Source organism: Rhinolophus hipposideros (assembly GCF_964194185.1).
Source record: "Rhinolophus hipposideros genome assembly, chromosome: 4".
Lineage (NCBI taxonomy): Eukaryota > Metazoa > Chordata > Mammalia > Chiroptera > Rhinolophidae > Rhinolophus > Rhinolophus hipposideros.
In genome coordinates, this window is record NC_138050.1 from 18,976,274 (window position 1) to 18,996,288 (window position 20,015).

General features: G+C 42.3%; 2 protein-coding genes across 3 annotated transcripts in view; one reads left to right on the forward strand and one right to left on the reverse strand.

The window, feature by feature from the left end:
* Positions 1 to 11,848, reverse strand: part of RCBTB1 (RCC1 and BTB domain containing protein 1) — an 80,319-nt gene extending 68,471 nt beyond the window's left edge. The window contains exon 1 of the mRNA XM_081045874.1: positions 11,658 to 11,848. The gene's annotated coding sequence lies outside the window, so the exon portion shown is untranslated. The remainder of the gene's footprint in view (positions 1 to 11,657) is intronic.
* ARL11 (ARF like GTPase 11) lies at positions 11,517 to 13,692 on the forward strand (the record flags this gene model as incomplete). 2 transcript variants are annotated; one of them, XM_081045885.1, is made up of 2 exons in its annotated part: positions 11,517 to 11,599; positions 12,400 to 13,692. In XM_081045885.1, exon 2 carries the CDS (start codon positions 12,418 to 12,420, stop codon positions 12,964 to 12,966), a length of 549 nt encoding a protein of 182 aa, XP_080902011.1. In that variant the 5' UTR covers positions 11,517 to 11,599; positions 12,400 to 12,417. The 2 variants fall into 2 exon arrangements, with proteins under 2 accessions (XP_080902011.1, XP_080902012.1); XM_081045886.1 differs by lacking the exon at positions 11,517 to 11,599 and adding an exon at positions 11,640 to 11,754 and having other exon boundaries at positions 12,407 to 12,966.
* Between the last annotated feature and the right edge of the window lie 6,323 nt (positions 13,693 to 20,015).

A 20,015-nucleotide genomic window follows, 5' to 3' on the forward strand; every position in this document is an offset into this window, starting at 1 on the left:
CCCACACATTGATGTCATTCCCACCTAATGACTTAGTTAATTGAGGCATCAATTTAATCCAGTGACTGTGTGTCAGTATCTCTCTAGGGAAAGAAGGGGTGGCAGTGGAAATTCAAAGCTTTTTTAAACTCCGTATTTTTCCCTACCTCCTCACCTCCCCCAGAGCTAACTGGCCACCACATCTTTCCCAAGCATGGGCATATACCAAGGTCCAGATCATCACTTGAGCTATAGTTTCTAGGCTCCAAACGTACATGAAGAATCCTATGTTGTGGAAACACCCATCCTTTCAGGGAATGCTCTGCTTCCACTCTAAAGTAGCCATTGACCCCCCTTCTTATCACTGCCTGTGCAGCCAGGTAAGATTGGCCCAGAAAAGTCTGCCTCACTCTCTGTCCTAGAAAGTTCTCCTTAGATGGCCTAAATCAGCTCAGCTCTATTACTTGGGGCATACATTCTGGTTCTCATCCATTCTTCTTTTTGGCCTACTGACTTCAGATCAGCCTTTCCTTATCACTGAAGTGATAAATGTGGGCTTAGGAATGAAGGTCACTGAGTTTTGCTTAACGAGTCCAGCATATAGTCTAGTCAAATCTCACTCAGCAGTATTCTATAGTGTGATTTGAAGCGTTAGTGAAATTAAATGTGTTATCTAGCTGACAATTGTCTTGATTCCCTATTGAAAGGAAAAAGTCTAGAATCTCTATTCACACTTTTTTGTGTATGAAAAATAAATATATTGCTTCCATAAGAAATTTCCTACTTTTAAAAAAACAAACGATTCTTTTCTCTGTGAATCTGTACTATGTGGTGGGTATAACCAAATACTATCAGCCAAATTACAGTTCATAAGAACACTCCCACTTATGTTGTAAAATATTCCAGAGGTTTACTATCCAAAGTTTAGAATCTAAATATTATTTGGTATTGTGTAGTAAATTTCATCTGTGTCTCCAGATTTCACAAATATAAGTTTACCCTTAAAATTTATTGTCCATAAGTTATGCTAATTTGTCTATGAGAAAAACAAACGACAACTGATATTTCTTTCTATTTATCCATAATCTAATCTGAGAGGTCCTCAAATTTACAATGCATATTTGTGTAAAACCTACAGAAAATATTATACTTAATGAAAACATTAGAAGATTTACCACTAAAGACAGATGGATTTTTTTCAAAATAGGCACAAATTCTTTGGTACTCCTCCCACTAAGAGATGAAGTCTATGTACCTTCCCTTTGAGTCTGGGTGGGTTTAAAATTTGCTTGTAACCAATAAAATGCAGAAGTGGCCCTGTGTGACTTCTGAGGCTGGATTAGAAAAGGTGATGCAGCTTTTCACTTCCCACTTGTTCACTGGAATACTTGCTCTTGGAGCAAATAGAATAATGGAATGTAATGTAAAAATAAGAAACATCCAAACCCCCACCTACAGGTAAGTAGTGTACAGTAGTACTGCACACTACTGAGCTAGTGTACAATAAAAGTGATACTCCAAGTTATCCAGGAAAAAAAATGATAGCTTATTCAATAATCAGTATTTATTTAATTCATCTAAGTTGTTAATTTTATTGGCATTAAGTTGTCTATATATCCTCTTGTCACTTTTTTAATGTCTGTAAAATCTAGTGATGTCCTTTTTAAAAATTCTTCATGGTTATCTCTTTTTTCTTAATCAGTCTTATCAGTTTATCGATTTTATTAACCTTTTCAAAGAATCAACTTTTGACTTTGTTGATTTTCTCTATTTTTTCATTTAACTGATTTCCATTCTAATGTCAATTATTTTATTTCTTCTATTTATTTTGTATTTAGTTTGCTTTCCTTCTCTTGTTTTAAGATTGGCACTTAGATCATTGATTTTATATCTTTCTTCTTTTCTAATGTAAGCATTTAAATATAGATATCCCAGTGCTTTTGCTATCACCCACACATTTTGATATGTTGTATTTTCATTATCATTCAGCTCAAAATATTTTCTAATTTCCCTTGTGATTTTATCTTTGATCTATGGGCTATTTAGAAGTATTTTATTTAATTTCCAAAAATATGGGTGTTTTTTTCCCCAGATATCTTTCCATTATTTATTGCTTCCTTAATTCCACTATGGACACACAGAAGATATATTCTGTGTGATTTCAATTCTTTTATAATTATTGAGACTTGTTTTATAGTCCATCATATGGTCTTTGTTGGTGAGTTTTCTGTGCTTGTTTATCTGCCCCCAATGTAATCACTGCACACATTGACAAAATAGCATTCTGTTCCAAGGTAGCAAATAGGATCCAGATAAAAGCAAGCTGGCAGGCTGCATGCTAGGAAACAGACTGCATGCTACCTTGAAAGAGATAGAATTCACTAACTCATAAAATAAGAATATGAACCCTCTGATTGTGACCACATATGTATTCTGATTCACGATGTCCTATTGTCATTGTACCTGGTTCCATGGAACCTCAGAGGATGCTGTAAAATAAGTATGCTATTTTTAAAAATCTAGAGAATGAAAAAGAGCCCTTGGAAATAAAAATATATATAATAGATGAAATGAAAAATATAATGGAAGGGTTGAAAGATGATGTTGAAGAAATCTTCTAGAAGGTAGAGTGAAAAGGCAAAGTGTAAGAAAGGAAAGAAAATGTTTTTTAATCAAGAAAATAAGTCAAAGTTCAGCAACTAAATAATGGGAGTTCCAGAAAGAGAGCATACAAAAACATGAAGAGAATTCAAGATTTTCTCCAGAATTGAAAGTAACTTACTTCTGGCAATAAGTGACAGAGTAAAGAATCCACTAAGTTTCCAACATAAGGGTTAAAAATAGACTCATACCAAAACATAATCATGAAATTTCAGAATTCCAGGAATAAGGAGAAGATTTTATAAACTTCCAGACAGAAAAAAAGTCAAACTCAATGGATCAATAGTCAGTCTGGTTTTAGATTCTCAACAGCAATGCCTTCAAAGTTCTGTGAGAAAATTATTTCCATCCTAGAATTTCATACCCAGCCAAACTATCAATCAATTGTTAGAGGAAAATAAAGACATTTTCAAAGATTCAAGGTCTAAAAACTTACCTCCCATGCATCCAAGAAGCTACTGAAAATGTGCTCCGCCAAACTGACAGAGTAAACCAAGAAAGGGAAAAACCAGCGATACAAAAGAAGGGGATCCAACACAGGAGAGAGGTCAAGAAAATCTTAAAGAGGATGTGCATATCATGTGGAGAACAATTAGTTCAAATTGAAGTAGTGTGACTCAGGGGACAGATGCACTGAGAACTGTTAACACCAAGCTATCTGCACTCATCATGCTCTCTTTACCTAAAGCAAGCCTGGTTTACATTCTTATCTGTATTTGGCCTTGATCATGTGCTAATGAAGTTTCTCCCATCCATACACTACAGCCAAGATGAGCTGAGGATCCTCTTTTCCCCACAAGAAGTATTCTTATTTGACCATTTCTGAAAGTTGTAGGTAAGCTTTGAAGTAAAAATTATGGAGCAGTCCATTCCTACTGACCATATTCCTACTGGATTACCACTACTGGGTCTACACGAAAGGCCTGCCAGCAGCCCCAACTATGGTAAGCACTATGCTTCCTAAGATTCTGTCATGGCCTTGGCCACTGATTGTCCCAGAGGGGATCCTGTAAAACTCCCAAGGAAGCAAAATTCAGACTGTGACCCAGAGATTCTCTTCAGCTTATCTTTCCTGGAAGCCTTCATCTAATAGTGGCAATGTTTCTTCTTAGTTAGCTTTGTACTTGCTTTTTACTGTTTGTGTTGATTACTTTTCATATGTATTTTATTTGAAAATAGTTCTTGACAAAATGATATAACTTTGATTCAGAATAAAAAAAGGAAAAAACTAGGCTGGGGCAAGTTATTTTTAGTCTCAGTTTCAAGATCTATAAATGGGGGCCAATCTTCTCAGAGCTGTTGGATGAGTACATAAACAAATGCAGATATCATGTATGATACAGATTGGGGGCTTAATCAGTGATAGTTGTTTTTCAAAATCTCAATTTAATAAGATAATTCCTTTAATGTGTGAGCATGTGTGTGAGTGTGTGTTGCGTGTGTTTGCACGCAACAAGTAAGGGTAAAGTGGAGGCAACCTACATCTTCTGAGGTAATGGAGGCTTCCAGAAAATGCAACTTTTGATTTCTTGCAGAAAAAATGTGGAACGTGACAAGGAGTCTCCGAAGCTTGTGAGCTGTGGCAGAATCAGAAATTTGGTAATAGTTTTTTATGCCTGATATATATGGAAAATTTCAAATGGATAAAAATGAAGAGACTAATATAATATACCACCATCTATCCAGCTTCAATAATTAGCAACGCTCCTGGCCAATCTTATTATATCCCAAGCTATTTCTTCTCCATTACCAGGTTATTTATAAGTAATTCTCAGAATCATATAATTTCATCTGTAAATATTTTAGTATTAAATGTCTTGCATTTTCTCGTGGACTTTCTAGTATTTAATAAATTCTTTAAAAATAATAAAAATAATAACTAAGAGGACCTATATATACTAATAGGGAAAGACTTTATAAATATATTGTTAAATGAAATAAGTAAGTCACAGACATCACAATTACATTTAAAAAAGACCCAAATAAAAAACATAAATAGTAAATATATGTGTGTGCTCCTGAGTATATTATAGAAAGGTAAATGCAAAACTGTACATCCAACTATTGATCCTGGTTACCTCTGAGGGAAATAGTGATTTGGAGGGTGAACTTAGGAATTTTATACTACAGATTTTTATATTGTTTGACTCATACAAAAGAACATATTCATCATTACTTATGTAATTTTTTAATGAAAAGAAAAGAATTGAAGTAACCACTTTGCTTGTTGCTGCCCAAAGAGACAGTACTCATCTGGAAAATGTAGGACACTCTCGAGAGCTGGTTTTAGTTTCTAACTACTAAGCGACTTTCCAACCTCCTCCCTAATAGAATTTTTGTTTTGTTTTGTTTTCCCTGCCAACTAAAAATACACTATCCAGTTCAGGAAATGTGGCTGATTGAATAGCAGCTGTGGCGGACAACCTACTTTGCACATTGAAACAACCTTGGAAGAAAAATAGCAAAAGCTCACTGTCATCAGCTCCTGTTTTGATGCACGGCTGGCACTCATCACACACATTTGTCTTGGTCTCCACATTGTCCTTCCTGTACATTTGCAGGAGACAAGTCTCTGACCACTGTTTCTTCCCTCCCCCCTTTAGTGTCAGGAAATTTCCTGCAAATACTGTAAAAACAGAAGTTGAACCTGCTTCAGTGTGAAGCAAACATCCTCCGTATCTTTCTCACACTGTTCCATAAACAGATCACCCGCTGCTGTTTCCTTTTCCCATTTTTGTTGTGTTCTGATTTTTAGAGACAAAGAGATCTGCTGCGGAGATGCTATTTCTGTTCAGAGGGGGAAAGAGAGCAAAAAGAGACAGGCACAAAAATTTCTCCCAGCTTTGTCATGTTCCTCAGTTATAAAGAGATGGCATCTCCAATAAAGTGGAAACTAGAAATAGCACAAAAGTCTGAAAGATGAGCTGTGTTGTAAACGTAAAACATTCACAAGCCACTTAAAGTGATAATAATTCTAAGTACAATTTGCGATGCAAAATAAAGACAATTTTAAAAGAGTCTGCAATATCCTATTCTATACCTAATTCTGTTATATGATAGCCTAGTCTTCATATACAAAAATAATGTTGAGTTTTTTCCATTCATATGGCATGTAAATGCATTTTGAAGTTTTTCTTTTTACAAAATAATTTGATAGACTGTACTGAGCATTTCTCATAGGTGCTCAATAAAAATTGCATTGTGCCTATAAAATATTAGAGCGGCAAGAAACATTAGAAATTACCCAATCCAAACTTCTTGCTTTACAGATTAGAAAATTGAGGTTCAGAAAGGTTAAGTAACTTACCAAGGCCACAGACCTGGGGCTAGAATCCAAATCTCCTAGTTCTTCAACCTGCCTTCTTTGTCCTTTATGAAGCTGCCTTGGTGATCTAGTCACACCATCCTGCCCTGTCTCTCATTTGCAAAATAGCAGGCAAGAACTATTGCAGCATTCCTTCTGATTTCTTAATTTTGGAATTGATGATATGCTACATAAGCACCAAATTATGAGCCTGGGACACATGCATGCACACGCACACATGTGCATACTGTTAACACATGTTAAAGGACAAAGGTCTTGGAAGAAAGCACTGTATTGTGAGAAGAGAGCCATCTATGGTTGGGTAAGTGTGTTGGGTAAGTGTGGCAGAGATGTTGCCCACTCAACACCATTCCCACTTTCTTCTTGCTAATAGGAATGGAATTTTATTCATCGGTTGGGAAGTGGGGGCAATATGCTCATAGGTGGACCCAGCCTGGCCAAACCAAGTAATTTAATTCTCCTAGTTAATGAGATATAAGGGGAAATTGGTTGGGAGGCTTCGGGGAAATATTTCCTTCTTGATAAAATAAATGCACACACATGCACACAAACACTCAAGAAGACGGCCACCTTTCCCTTTCTTCTTGCTTTTGAATTCAGTTGTTGAAGTTAAGATGCTTGTTGTTGCACCAAGGAAAGGAAACAGCGCCCATAAATTGCTGATGCCAAAGCAGAAACATGGAAAGAGATTGGCTCCTTGATGACACAACTGAGCTGCCAAACCAACCTGTTACTACCTCCATCCTTACAGTTATACGAGATAATAAGAAAACCTTACTGTTCCAGCCATTTGTAGTTGGTGTTCTGTAACCTGCAGCTGAAAGCATAGTTACTGTGTTTCTCTGAGGCTCAGCCTTTTCTTTATAAAATGACGATTACAATACTTCCCTGACAGAGTGATTGCAAGGAAGAAATGAGATAATAAAACACCTAACATAAAAGAATTCAATAAATGGTAGCTACCAATGTCATAATCATTATAACTATTATATCAAAATCCTCAACAGTGGGAATGTTTTCTCCACTCCCCAATCTCCATGGCACCTGGAAACGTTTCCCTACAATAGTGGTCTGGGGAAGAGGATAGCTTATAATGGGGGGAAAAAATCCAGTGTGTAAAATCAAAGCGTAACTTATAGTGAAATAAGACGACATACTGAAAGATCTGAGCAAGCCACAGGTGTTCATTTCTTCTGTCCTCGAAATACCAACTCTGGAAATTTAGCCAATGTAAATAATCCAAATGAGGAGAAAAACTTTATTCACAAAATCTTTAATTCAGCATTACTTTGGGAGTAAATCATAATCTTTCCTCTTGATGTGATATAATTATGCAGCCAACACAAAACTTTTTATTAGAGACCATGATGGAGTAAAGCAGTGTCATTTTCTACATTAACTTAAGTGAGAAAATATTCAGAATACAGAAAAGTATGTATACTCTGGTTACAACCACGTGGAACACAGCTATAATTAGGTCAGACTATAATTGACAAATGGATGGTAAGTAAGTGCAGCAGAACACAGGAAATAAGAGGGCTGCAGATTTTTGAAGAAATTCCGGCCGGGGAAAAGAGGAAAGATAAGACAAGATAACAATGATAATAGTAGCGCACAGAAAGAGCCCTGTTTTCTCTCCACTAAGGCCATTAGGTGCATTTCAAAATAATCCAAGTAGTTGAGTGCAGAGCTGAAGGTGGGGCCGCACAGATGCAGATTGTGGCTGCAGCAGCGGCCTGAGAAGCCGTCTGGGCAGGAGCCGCATCCCAGGGCACCCCACACAGGTTAGGGGGAGATGGACCCCAAAGACTTCCCAGCACGCTGGACACTGCGAAGCAGGTGAGGAGCATTTGAAACCTGGGATTTAGAAAACAGGGAAACAGCTGCCACGTGCCATTTGCATGATAAATAGATCTTGTAGAATGTTTCCTATGGATTCACCCTCTATTATGAGAGCCTGTTTGTGGTTAGAGTACAGTCTCACACACCAAATAACTGCGGGATGTGTTCTGAGAAACACATGGTTAGGCCATTTTATCCTTGTGCAAACATCATGGAGTGCTGTACACAAGCATAGATGGTGTAGCCTACTGTTGTAATTGTATGTGCTATACTTGTATAGACTGGCAGCATAGTAGGTTTGTTTACACCAGCAGCATCATGAACACTGGAGTAATGTGTTACTCTACAACATTAGGACAGTTACAACATCAGTAGGTGATAGAAATTTTTCAGCTCCATTATAAGCTTATGGGACCACGTTCATATATGCAGTCTGATGTTGACAGAAATGTCATTCCATGATGCATGACTGGGTACTGAAAAAGCCAAGGCAGACAGATTTCTTTTTTCTCAGGTGTTCAGTGGGAGGCAATATATCAGCAATATTTCATAAAACCAATTGCCTAGGAAAAGCATGGAAGGGCACACAGCTATTACAGATACATGCTGTAAAAGCATATGAAAAAATGAAATAAATATATAAATGTAAGTATATTTCTATATTATAAGTATAAATAAAATATCTTTGCAATTAGCATCGACTATATCTCGCACCTGATCTAATTCATAATACATAAATCTTCATACATAACATTCTGACCCGTCATTAATTTGGTGCTCTTTTTGGTGGTTGACTTGCCCTTCTGCACGAATGCTCCTGCTTCCATCCCCATGCAATCACTGCACACAATGACAAGTCGTGCTTCTCTCCAAGGCGACAGGATGCAGGTGGAAGCCAGGCGCCATGTAAGAATGAGACTGTATGCTCCCTTAAAGGAACAGACCTCACAGACTCAGAGAGCAAGAAGATGTGACACCCCTGGCTGTCACCACGTGTGACTTCCAATTTGGGGTCTCCCATTGTCTTTCTACCTGGCTCTACCACTACTGGTCCCTTACTCATCCTTTCCTCTACTCAATTATTTCCTTCTCCAGGAGGGGCCCTTTTTGAACATAACAAATATTTTACAATGTTCATGTTTTTTTTTATTCTAGAAATGAAAATCATAGTCTACTTATTCATATAATGCCAAAAGAAAATCAATATAATGCGGTAACTGTAAGATAACAAATAAAGAAAAGGAAGATAAATATAACAGATAAAAACCTATTTGCCTAAAAATGTTCGGGCACAATCACATTAATGAAGCTGTCAAGTTTTTGCATCTGAACATGGACTCGATGTGGCTGCAATGGTGCCAGATACAGTGTTTTTGTGGGGCTTATCCACAATTTGATACCCAGGCAGCCCTTTGAAAGTCCTCCACCTGAGGGTGTCTAAGAAAAAACTCCTCTCCTTGTTGAGCTGAAGGGATGGGGTTGGGGTGACAAAAAGGATGGGGTGACTCAGGCCATAATGGCCTTTGTGAACAACTAGGGTCATATTCAATGTAATTGTTTCCCCAGCTCTCATCGTCCCCAGCTGCTCCAGGACCTTAGCCCTCAGCAGAGGCTCTTTTACTTCTGGGGCACATGAACAGCTCTCACAGGTCTTCCTCCTGAAGGCCTGTGTAGGCCCTGGAAGGCAGTGCCTCTCTAAGAGCCTGTTGGTGCCCCAGAGCGGCCTCCAGAGGCCCTGTATGCAGTCCATGTGGCCTCGGGCCTCCCTGGAATTCTTGGGGCAGGAGGTGTGTTCCTTCCCTAACTGTGTCACCTGCAGGATACTCAGCACCCAAGCAGCCTAGTTTGGTGTCTGTAAGCCTGTAAGCCCCTCAAGTCAATGGCTCCTTCTGCCTGCTTCCCTTCTCTCTCTGGGGCTCACACATGGGGGCCACTCAGAGTAGCACCCCCTGTGCCGCAGGCTCTAGGCACCCCCTAGCCTTAGCCTGCTGAGTCCTTAGCCTCTGCCAGCCCCAATCCGCCTGCAAATCAAATCCTGGCAGAATTCCCACGGACTCATCAGCAAGGTCTGGACAGGACTGAGTCCCTGCTTGATCTGATCACCCTGCACCGCGGGTGAGAAGGATAAGCCCTGCTCCAGACAGTTCTTTGTCGCTTTGAGACTGCCCTGGAGTAATGACGAAGATTCTTTGCCTGACCCAGCTTTAGTCAGACTCCTGAACCCTCTCCTAGGCCCATCTGGACACTTGCTTGTAAAATTCAGTTTTAACAAAAACCCTGCTAAGTCAGTTTAACCAGAACCGCCAGCCTTCATATCTGATACCCTTCACCATCTTCCAGGTAGTGGCTGATCACCCACCCCAGCCTGCCTTCAGTGAGAATGCTGTTATTCACTTAGGCAGAAACCCCCCTTACCCTTGAGGTTTCCTCTGAGTAATTTTCCATTCACTGCTCCCCACCCTGTTCTTTGGCTATAAATCCCCCCTTGCCCATGTTGTATTCAGAATTGAGCCCAATCCTCACTGAGGTCTCTTTACCCCTATTGCAACGGACCTGAGTAAAATCTGTTTTTACGGCTTTACTACCATCCAGCTCTGGTTTTCTTTGACAACAATTTCATACCCTGCCTGTTATCCCCCCAATCATGCTTCTATCTCTCACCTCTCATCTCGGTCCTTGCAAACTGACTACAGCCTACTCAACAGAACAAGACAACAGTGACACCAACACCAACACAACACCGTGATGTACATAACACACTCTGTGTTTCTGACTTTTCATCATTGCTTCCTCCTGTTATGCTGCACAGCCTGACAACAACAGCAAATACAGTGGGGTGCTTGCTGTTTACAAAGCACTTTCTCAGTGTGACATGCTGAAAGAGAAATGACTTATAAACCCTGGCAAGGTCATGAGCAAATTATTCACCATGTCTGAGCCTGATTTTCATTTGTAAAATGGGAGAATCATAACCACCAACATTATTTTAATGAAATAATGAGCGGAAAGCAGAAAGTGCTGCACAAATGTTATGGCTTAGAAGAGACAAATCACTGTAACTGCAGACCCAAATCAGATAACTACTCAATTAATGGCTTCTGATTGGAACAATTTTTTTAAAGTTATATTTGCTGGTGGTCTCATTTTTACTGGGTTAAATATAAGGACACTGTTCAAGAAAAAAATAAACAATGAGTTTAATCGGCTATAGTTCCACCACATTGACACAAACTTTTTAATTTTTATGCTTTACCTTCAACAAAGATACCTAATTTTTAGAGGGTTTTAATCATATTTAGGCAGTTTTTTAAAGCATGTATGGTTCCAAGCCAACAAAAGAATCTCGAGGCACCAGAAAAACCTTGAGGCCTGAGCTGAAGGAAAAAATCGGATTCTCAGATTTCTCCACTCAGGAGGTCACAGGATTATGAGAGGAAGGGCAAAAGAAAGCGGCTGATCTTGGGCACAACTGTGAGCACGGCACCCTCCTTTCTGCATCGAGTCGGAACTGCTAAGAAAGGGAAGTTGATGCTGGGCCTTGCTCTGTCAAGAGCCCGAGATATCTTTCGGCCCATTCCCCTGGCCAGGACTGCAGGGGAGCACTGGAGCTGAGGGAGCGGCTGCGTAGCCTGCCCCACCCCCAACCACAAAGGAAAAGGAAGCAGAAAAAGGACAACCGGCAACTGTCACCACACTTCCTTTTCATCTCACTCTTGGGACATTACTGACTAGCAGCTGCACCGAAGACTGTGGCAGAAGAGGAGCTTTTGGCCACCGTCTAATAACACCAAGGTAACTTTAAGTTTTACTCTTTTACCCCGGCACGAGGAATGAACAGAGGCTGTCTTACCTTCCTCCGGGGGCAGGTGAAATATACTCCTGGGGTGAGAGGTCCCTTCACCTGTCCCAGCCAAGATTTCCCCTGACTAAATTGGGAACAGGTCTTAGTCTTAAAATTTGGGGTTTTTGAAAAATAGGAGTTGTGTTCTAGAGGTAATTTACCTTGGTAAGAGAGTGGAGGAAACCACTTTGCTCTGACTGGGAAATGTGTTGCCAGCCAACAGTATTTATAAATAACCGCAGTTTACAGGATACAGTGCTGGCCCTGTAGGGAGTTCCAAAGGCAGCAGAAGTTACCATGAGCTGGCTGTCCCCCTCAGTCGGTGCACTAAGCCCAAGATAGCTCCTATTTCAGGGGTTAGACTTACAGAAGGAAATCAGAGGCTAGAAGCCACAGACTATCAAGAATCGAAGACATGTTTCAGTCATTTCTACTGAACTAGATTTGTCTAACTGGAACTTCGTTTTGTCTTTTTGCTTTAAGTACCAACAAATGTGAGCCCATATTCCGTGTCTTCCAGGGGGTCCTACCCTCTTTTTTGAAGCAGGCTGCCCAGAAATAGGTTAGCTGATTATAACACACACACTCTTACTTCCTGGCCTTTGGGAATCCAGGCCTGTGTTTGAAACCTGGCATTGTAAAGACACTTCCTACTTTGGAAGTAGAAGCTCTTCCTCCACATACCTGCATGGATCTGTGTGTTCCTTCAGAAAAGAATGGCTGATGTGTGCGTCTGGTCTTTCTCCTCCAGGATTTAGCAGCGGCTACCATGGGTTCTATGAATTCCCGAGGTCACCAGGCAGAAGCCCAGGTGCTGATGATGGGCCTTGACTCAGCTGGCAAGACTACGCTCCTGTACAAACTGAAAGGCCACCCACTGGTGGAGACCCTGCCCACCATTGGCTTCAATGTGGAGTCTCTCGGAGCCCCTAACCATGCATCTTTGACTTTCTGGGATGTTGGGGGGCAGACTCAGCTCAGGGCCAGCTGGAAGGACTACCTGGAAGGCATGGACATCCTCGTGTATGTCCTGGATAGCACAGACGAAGTGCGCTTGCCCGAGGCCGTGGCTGAACTCACAGAAGTCCTGGACCATCCCAATATGGCCAGCGTCCCTTTCTTGGTGCTGGCCAACAAGCAGGAGGCGCCTGACGCTCTTCCGCTGTCTGAAATCAGGGACAGGCTGGGCCTGGAGAGATTCCCGGGCCGCTGCTGGGAGCTCCAGGCCTGCAGTGCCCTTACTGGTGCGGGGCTGCCTGAGGCCTTGCAGTGCCTGAGGGGCCTCCTGAAATCCCGCAGCCGCTGTGTCTCCAGGTGAGCACAGTGCAGCAGCCACCGCAGAGAGCAAGCAGTCTTGATGCGGGCAGAGCTGCTTCTCTTTGCTCATAAAAACCGGAAGAAGCCTCTGGTCCTTGAGAATCTGAAGTCCGATTTATCAAACAAGAAATCCTGTGCTTGGACAGGGTGTTTTCTTCTTGGGACTTATCGTCACTGGTGTTTATGTTGAAAATCAACCTGTTCTTTGAATAATGATACACTAAGGGAAAAAAACATACCTCAACACACTTCATAACTCGTTGCCAAGTGTAAACTGAGCAATTGTAATAATAAAGAAACAAGTATTAATACCGCATACTAATTAAGACCTAAATTCACAGAGGGAAAGGGGTTTTAAAATCAAATCAGCATATCATCTGGACATGGTCGTGATCTTATGAGTGATTTTCCCTGGTAGTCCCAGGGTACATGCCCTGGTCCCTCTGAGAGCAAGCAGCCAACGCGAGCAGAATCCAGCGGGAGAGTCTGCTCCCATGGAATCTTGGGTTTAGAAGGTTCCTGGGAGCTCAGCCCTGGGTAACGGGCAGCGAGTTCCAACCTTCCCAAACTGATCCTCTTCTGTCATCTTGTGTTGGTCTTTTTCCAAAACCTCTTATTTTTCCCCCCCTTATTTTTATCCTTCTTGTAGCACATATCTTTCCTTAAATATCAGAATAATCAATGATTTCATTCATTTATTCATTGATTTAATAAAAAATATGCATTGAATTTGCTGCAAATGGCACTGAACTTTCAATAATGAACCAGGCCCTCTAGATGGGAGGTGTGGATTTTGAAGATTCATATAACAGCAATAAATCTCTCTCACTGTTAGTAGTAAATACTTCCTATCATCTGAGTTTTTAATGCACAACTTGCATTTGGCACCTACTCTCATGTTAAATAGCTCTAAATGTTGGCTATTCCTTCATATCCTGGGCTAACATCAACCTCCTTATAGCTCTTGATGATGGCTCTGCCCTCTCTGGAGTGACACAGTATAAAGTGGCCCTCGTTACGTCTCCAGCATCTGACACCTGCTAGGTCCTTCTCCCCAGAGTCTTTCCTTCTAGCATCAGGTTATGTATGCCCAGTTCTTTTCACTACTTGTCAATTGACGTGTTGCAAGACTTCCTGTATTAGACATAGGAAAGTGCAGAGATACAAAAGCAAATGAGACAAGGCCTCAGGCCTCCTGGAGCTCTGGTTGGGGAAGAAGTAGAGCAAGCTCCCATAAAAATGTGAAGATAGAAGCTCAATTCAGCAACTGTTTATTGAGCACTTATTGGGGCCAGGTTCTGTGTTCAGTGCTTTATGCAGATTATCTCTAATTCTCCCAACTCTGCAAAGTAGGTATCATTCCCATCTTATATGATTAGAAACTGAGGTTCGGAGAGCTAGTGACTTGCTTGAGGCACAGAGCTATTTAGTGACACATCTGGAATTTGAAATCAGACGTGTCTAGCCCTAATGATGCCTTCATTCTTTCATGGTATAATGCTTCTAGAAGGTTTAAGCTAAGGTTCATCTTCAGTCAGCAGATGTGATGGGGGGGGAGCAGTCTAATCAGAAGGAGGAGACTGCTTGGAAGCATGAGGGAGAGTGTAGGAAGCATAATTAAGCTAGAATGGCTGAAACAGGAAGTTGAGGTGACGGTGACCTATTATAATAGGAAACAAAACTGGAAAAAAGTTTAGGTCCAAGTTGGGGAAGGCTTGGACTTCCATAATCAGGAGTTTGGCTTGGGGGAGTGAAATCATGGGACTTGGCATGTAGGAGGATATCTTAGTGGCAGTGTGGCGCTGGATTAAAGAAAAGGGGGGTCACTGGGGATGAGAGGCAAGGAGACCAGCTAGATGCCCATTACAGTAACAAAGGAGAGGAAGAGACGAGAAAATTGAGAACCATTTCTTAAGGGGAAAAGCTGAGAGAGGAAGAATTTGAAGACAGCTCAAGATTTGGGGTCTACATGACAGAAGGGATTGGAATGAACTAAGAAGGTGGACACAGGAAGAACAGGTTGGAACAGGGACCAGAACTGCTGGGTTCTGCTTTTGAAATGCTGGGTATGAATGTGTTCATAGCTTCTTTCAGATTGTTCCATTATCTGCAGTCTTTGAGACACCAAGGACACTGCTGATTCCCACTTACAGGGTCTCATTTCCTCACATGATTTGTCACTTTATTGTGAGCTCATCTTCGGTAGGATTTGTTTTTCCTGCGTGACTCCCACATGCTGTGGGTTGTGACAGGGTTTCTACACAGAATGTTTTCGCATTGCTATCTACTAGGATCCTGGTGGTTTCAATTGTGTTAGACCAAATATTGTGTTAATTTCTCTGCTTGGGTCTCATGGGCCTCACAAGCAATATAAATCTGGATTCTATATAACAGCACCTGAATCCCAGGATTCTGGCAGATGATCTTTTTCTTTGCATACACATCCCTAGAGAGACCATTTGCTTCCTCATATTCCCCTGAGCTGGTGGCAGCTTTCTCTAATCCCCTTTTAAGGAAGGGACATCTCTTTGATGTCTTGCTTTTGTGCTGAGCTCAGATCAAAAGTTTTTGTCCTCTCAGCAAGCCTAAAGCCACACCTCCCATTCCCATACAGGTGTTAATTACCTCAGCGAGGTCCCCAGAGCCTAAATTTGACTTTTCTAAAATCCTCCACAGACTCCAGACTTCCAGCTGACACCTAACGGCTTTGGCTGTTGTTTTTCCCTTCATTCCTGCCACTTGAGGACTTCCCTTTCTTTTGTTCAAGGACAGGAAAACATTAAAATAAATTATATATTTATTGTAATAAATGTATATTAAATATATATTTAACACACACACATATATATACACACATATGTATATATAGTGTGTATAGTTTTGTTTTGTTACAGTTTACCCAACATTTCTATGACTCCATAATGGGAAAGGGTCCGTCCGCCATGTAGCTGGATGTCCTGGTTGTTTTGATAGGTGTCAGGGAGGCTTCCTGAGGTGCTGGCAAAAGGTGCTCTGAGATCATCTGCACTGAGGAAGATAACCTCTTCAGCGGTGTTGTGGTGGACAGAGGATCCTGAAGGCAGGAGACAGGCTAGAGGACGACCAGGGTGTCTTTTGACTAATGTGCACACTCTTGGCACCACTGGTCTGAACGGACATCCTGTCACTGCAGCAGTCCATCTTGCTGTGGGCATTCTTCTCCCTTCTCTTGACAATGCCCTGCTTCAGCTGGGCCAGTCTCCTTTCTCTCACCAGCATGTACCAGGCTCTTGCCCAGTGCCAAGTGTGTGCTTCTTGCTAGACAAGGCAGAGCAGACAAGGGGGCCAGCAGGTAGCTCTGAGTGTGTGCTAACAGCCCCGAGTCCTTAGAGGCAGACGTGCTTAGACTTCATAAGCCCCAGGAAGTCTCCTTTCATCGTTCCCCTTGGACGAGGTTTGGGAAGATGGACAACAAAGCAAACCATCATAGGAACCATGCCCAGTTAGTGTGGACCATCGCTCCCTGCTGGTCCATCTTCTGCTGGGAGGGAATGAACGTCAAATCAGGAGAATTACCGGAGTGAGTTCTGGGATGTGAACTATACAGGTCTCTGGATGGAAGGTGGGGTTTGTGAGCCTCAGAGGCCAAGGGCAGCTCTGCCAGCCTTCCGCCTCCCTGGCTTCTGAGCTGTTTGCCTGAAGCGAGCGAGGGAATCCCATAGGATGGAAGGTCCTGCGGCACCCTCCTGGGATTTCTGATGCCCTTTAAAGGAAGATGCTCTTCGAGTGCTCTCCAGTCAAGCTTCCATGTCCGCTTGAAGTCCTTGGAGTTGTAATAGTGACCGCAACAGTGGTGGCATTCTTTCATTGTCACACAAACTTATGGATGCTTCCTGACAACACTGCTGCTCAGTTGTTTTCCTGTTCAAATCGTGCCCACTGGTGAAAAACCCTCAGGTCCCACCTCTGCAGGAAGCTTTGCCTGCACACTCCAGCTGTGTTTATCTTCCCTTCGAACCCCCAGAATACTGACTGTCCAGGGTGCCCTTCTTAGTGCCTGAACTGGGACACTTCCACGTGTCGGTACATGGTCTGCCCAGATATGGTGTAAATTCCAAAAGATGAGGGGTCATCCATACACCCTTTGGGCCCTCTTCAAAGCCTGGAATAATATGAGATACTGAGACTTGCTCATTAAATAGCTGGGTGAATAAGAAATAACTGATTAAAGCTATTGAATTGGGCATTATGGCCTAGAGTCCCCGGGTCCTCTAAACTGTCTAGAATAAAATCAAAAAAAAAAAAAAAAGAGAAAGAGAGAGAGAGAACACCAAGCAGTTCATTGGCTTGAGAGTCAAAATGGCAGCACAAACCTATACTTCAGACATCCTCTGTAGTAAAAACAACAAAAAGTCATACATACTCTTTCTAGAACATGTCACTCTCAGAAGTACCCTCTAGTCGATGTACGAGAGAGGGTGCTAAGTGGGGACTGAGTACAGAAGGGCTGGCACAGGTGGGTGGGGATGGTGCCAGGCCCTTGGAAAGGTTGGGGCCCCAGAGGTGGCTGGTGAGAGCAGGCACGGGGCCCAGACCACTCCCTGGCAGGAGGGCAAGGACGCTCTAGTACAGCAGGCAGTGGCCTGGCCTTGCCCACGCCAGCGTTCCTGCTCTGTATTTCTGCTTCCACTACAACACTGGTGACTCTGGAGGGAGGGTGGGACACCATCCTTTTTTAGAACCTTCCCTAAAGACCACAAGAGAGTTAGCCTTGCCCTCCAGGGAGCAAGAGTGGCAATAGGTCAAGGCTAGCTCTTACGACTGGAAATTATACTCCTCTTCCTGCTGCCAACTAAGGGGTAAGGTACTCCCTGAAGACAGCTTCAGCCCTTGCCTCTCCTCGGAGGCAGGCCAGAGCTCTCCAGGGATTTGGGAAAGGGAGGTGAGGGCAGACAGTAGCTTCTGCTCTGCTTCCTGCACAGAGATACACATATATGTATAGACATATGAAAAGGTCAGACAATTAAGTTCACAAACTTTGCACTGTGCACTTACATGGTGGAAAGTTCACGTACTTAATTATCTGACCTAATGTGTGTATACATATATACACACACGTATATATGTATTTACATACATGTATATATGTATTTACATACACATGTATGTGTATGTATGTATATATATATATACACATACACACACACACACACACACATACACAGAGATACAACACAGAGAACCTAAGGAGAAAACAAATCATGTTTTCCATTTTGTTTTGTTTTTGTAAATGGTGCTCTATTTACTTAAGGGAAATCCAGTTGTTTTTTTCTGCAAACACTGTGTACAGTGAGAAATGTTCTATATTGAAGAGCTGATTACCCTTCAAATATGAGGTAGAGTTTCTGCTTTTCTGACTCACTGATTTTGAAGATTTTTCTCCTTCCCCTCTTGGTCAGAATCAATCCTTTGGTGAAAGTAAGAACCATAGGAGTTGAGTTTTGGTTTGCAGTTACCACCCTCACAGTTCTACACACTTGCCTCCTACTGCTTGGGCTGGGGGTAGCTGTGTCCTTGAAAGTGGACCAGGCCCCATCCTCAATCCGCGGGTGAGCCGAGACCTTGCCTTTCCCTCTAATCCTCAAGCTCCCCAGCCCCAATCTCAGGTAGGGTGGTGATGTCACTTCTCACAAGACTTGCACTTTCCTCAGAACCAACAGGACTCACAAAGGTGGGGTGCCATTCCCTTCCAGAAGCCCCAGCTCTGGTCTTTCTACAAGTCTTTGGAAATTGGTGCTGGCTGTCCCAGAGCCTGGATCAAGATGGGAGAGTTCCCGAGTGAGCAGGAGGTAGAAATGCCAACCTTTGCCGCCACCGCTTGGCCCTCAGCAAGCACAAATACTAATGAAAAATAAGAGGCTTAATTCTCCCTATTGAAAACTAGGGAAGAGATTTCTCCCCACTGCCTTTGCTTAGAACATTTATGAGTACTTCAGAAATTTTGTAAAAGTTCTTTCCTCTGTCCCTTCAAAATGCATGTAAATCTTTTAAAAAGCTATATAAGCCCTTTACCAGCTTTAGGATCCAGGAATATCTCTCAAGGACTTGGGAGCCAACTCTTTGAAACGTCAACATCAAGGAAGCTAGCGCCCTATCTCCCAGTCTTGTAGGAGGATGCGAGCCCAGCTTGACAGCCTACCTCCCATCATAAAGAGGAGAAGTTTGTTTTTCTTTCGGTCAAAGCCAGTTCATACAGATGGGGACCCCAACGTCCAGGTGAGTCTAGGATATACTGTGTGTGACAAATGGTGCCGTCACGTCCTCTGACTTGAGGAGTAGTTACCGTTTATTGTGAGAACGTAGGTAACATCTATCTGCCTAGCTGTGCAGACGGGTGAGACCCCTTTCTGTCTTTGCAATCTCAGCAGGCAATCCCCTTGTGATGCCCATTCCATTCTGGGTTAATGCTCATTCGATAACAAAACTGTTTTCTTTCTCTACCACTTTTGTGAAGAGATCTTTCTGGTTGGGCGGGAGATTTGTTTTTAATTATGTTTCCCCGACAGGCCCCACTGGGCTGGCTCTGTGAGCTTTGAGTTGCAGCCATGATCAGTAAAATTGTGTAATCAACCCCCGAGGGCATCCTAGACAGTTTCTGGAAGACACTTAATTAGGAATGAAGAATTTCGGTATGGCCTGCAGCTCTCCCTCCTGTAAGATTATGGAAACCTGTGGTTGCCTCTGAATTTACTGAGAGAAGTGCGGTGAGGTGTGAGCCCGCATTCCCTTTCCACACGTAAAAGCAGCAGCTCAGGAAAAACTAAACACTTTTAGACAGGGAGAAGAGCCTTTTATTTCTACCTCATTGTCTTGATTTCCACTTCTCTGACACAGTCACAACCCGCCCCCCACCCCCGCCCCCAGAAATTTGGTTATGTGACTACAGATTGTAAGTATTTAAACATTCTCCATGAGAAACGGTATTGCTCTGTCTCAGATCCCCCCACCCACACCTTTCAACCTGGGACACATGGATATGTCTGCAGCTTCCATCAAGCATGAAATTGCAAA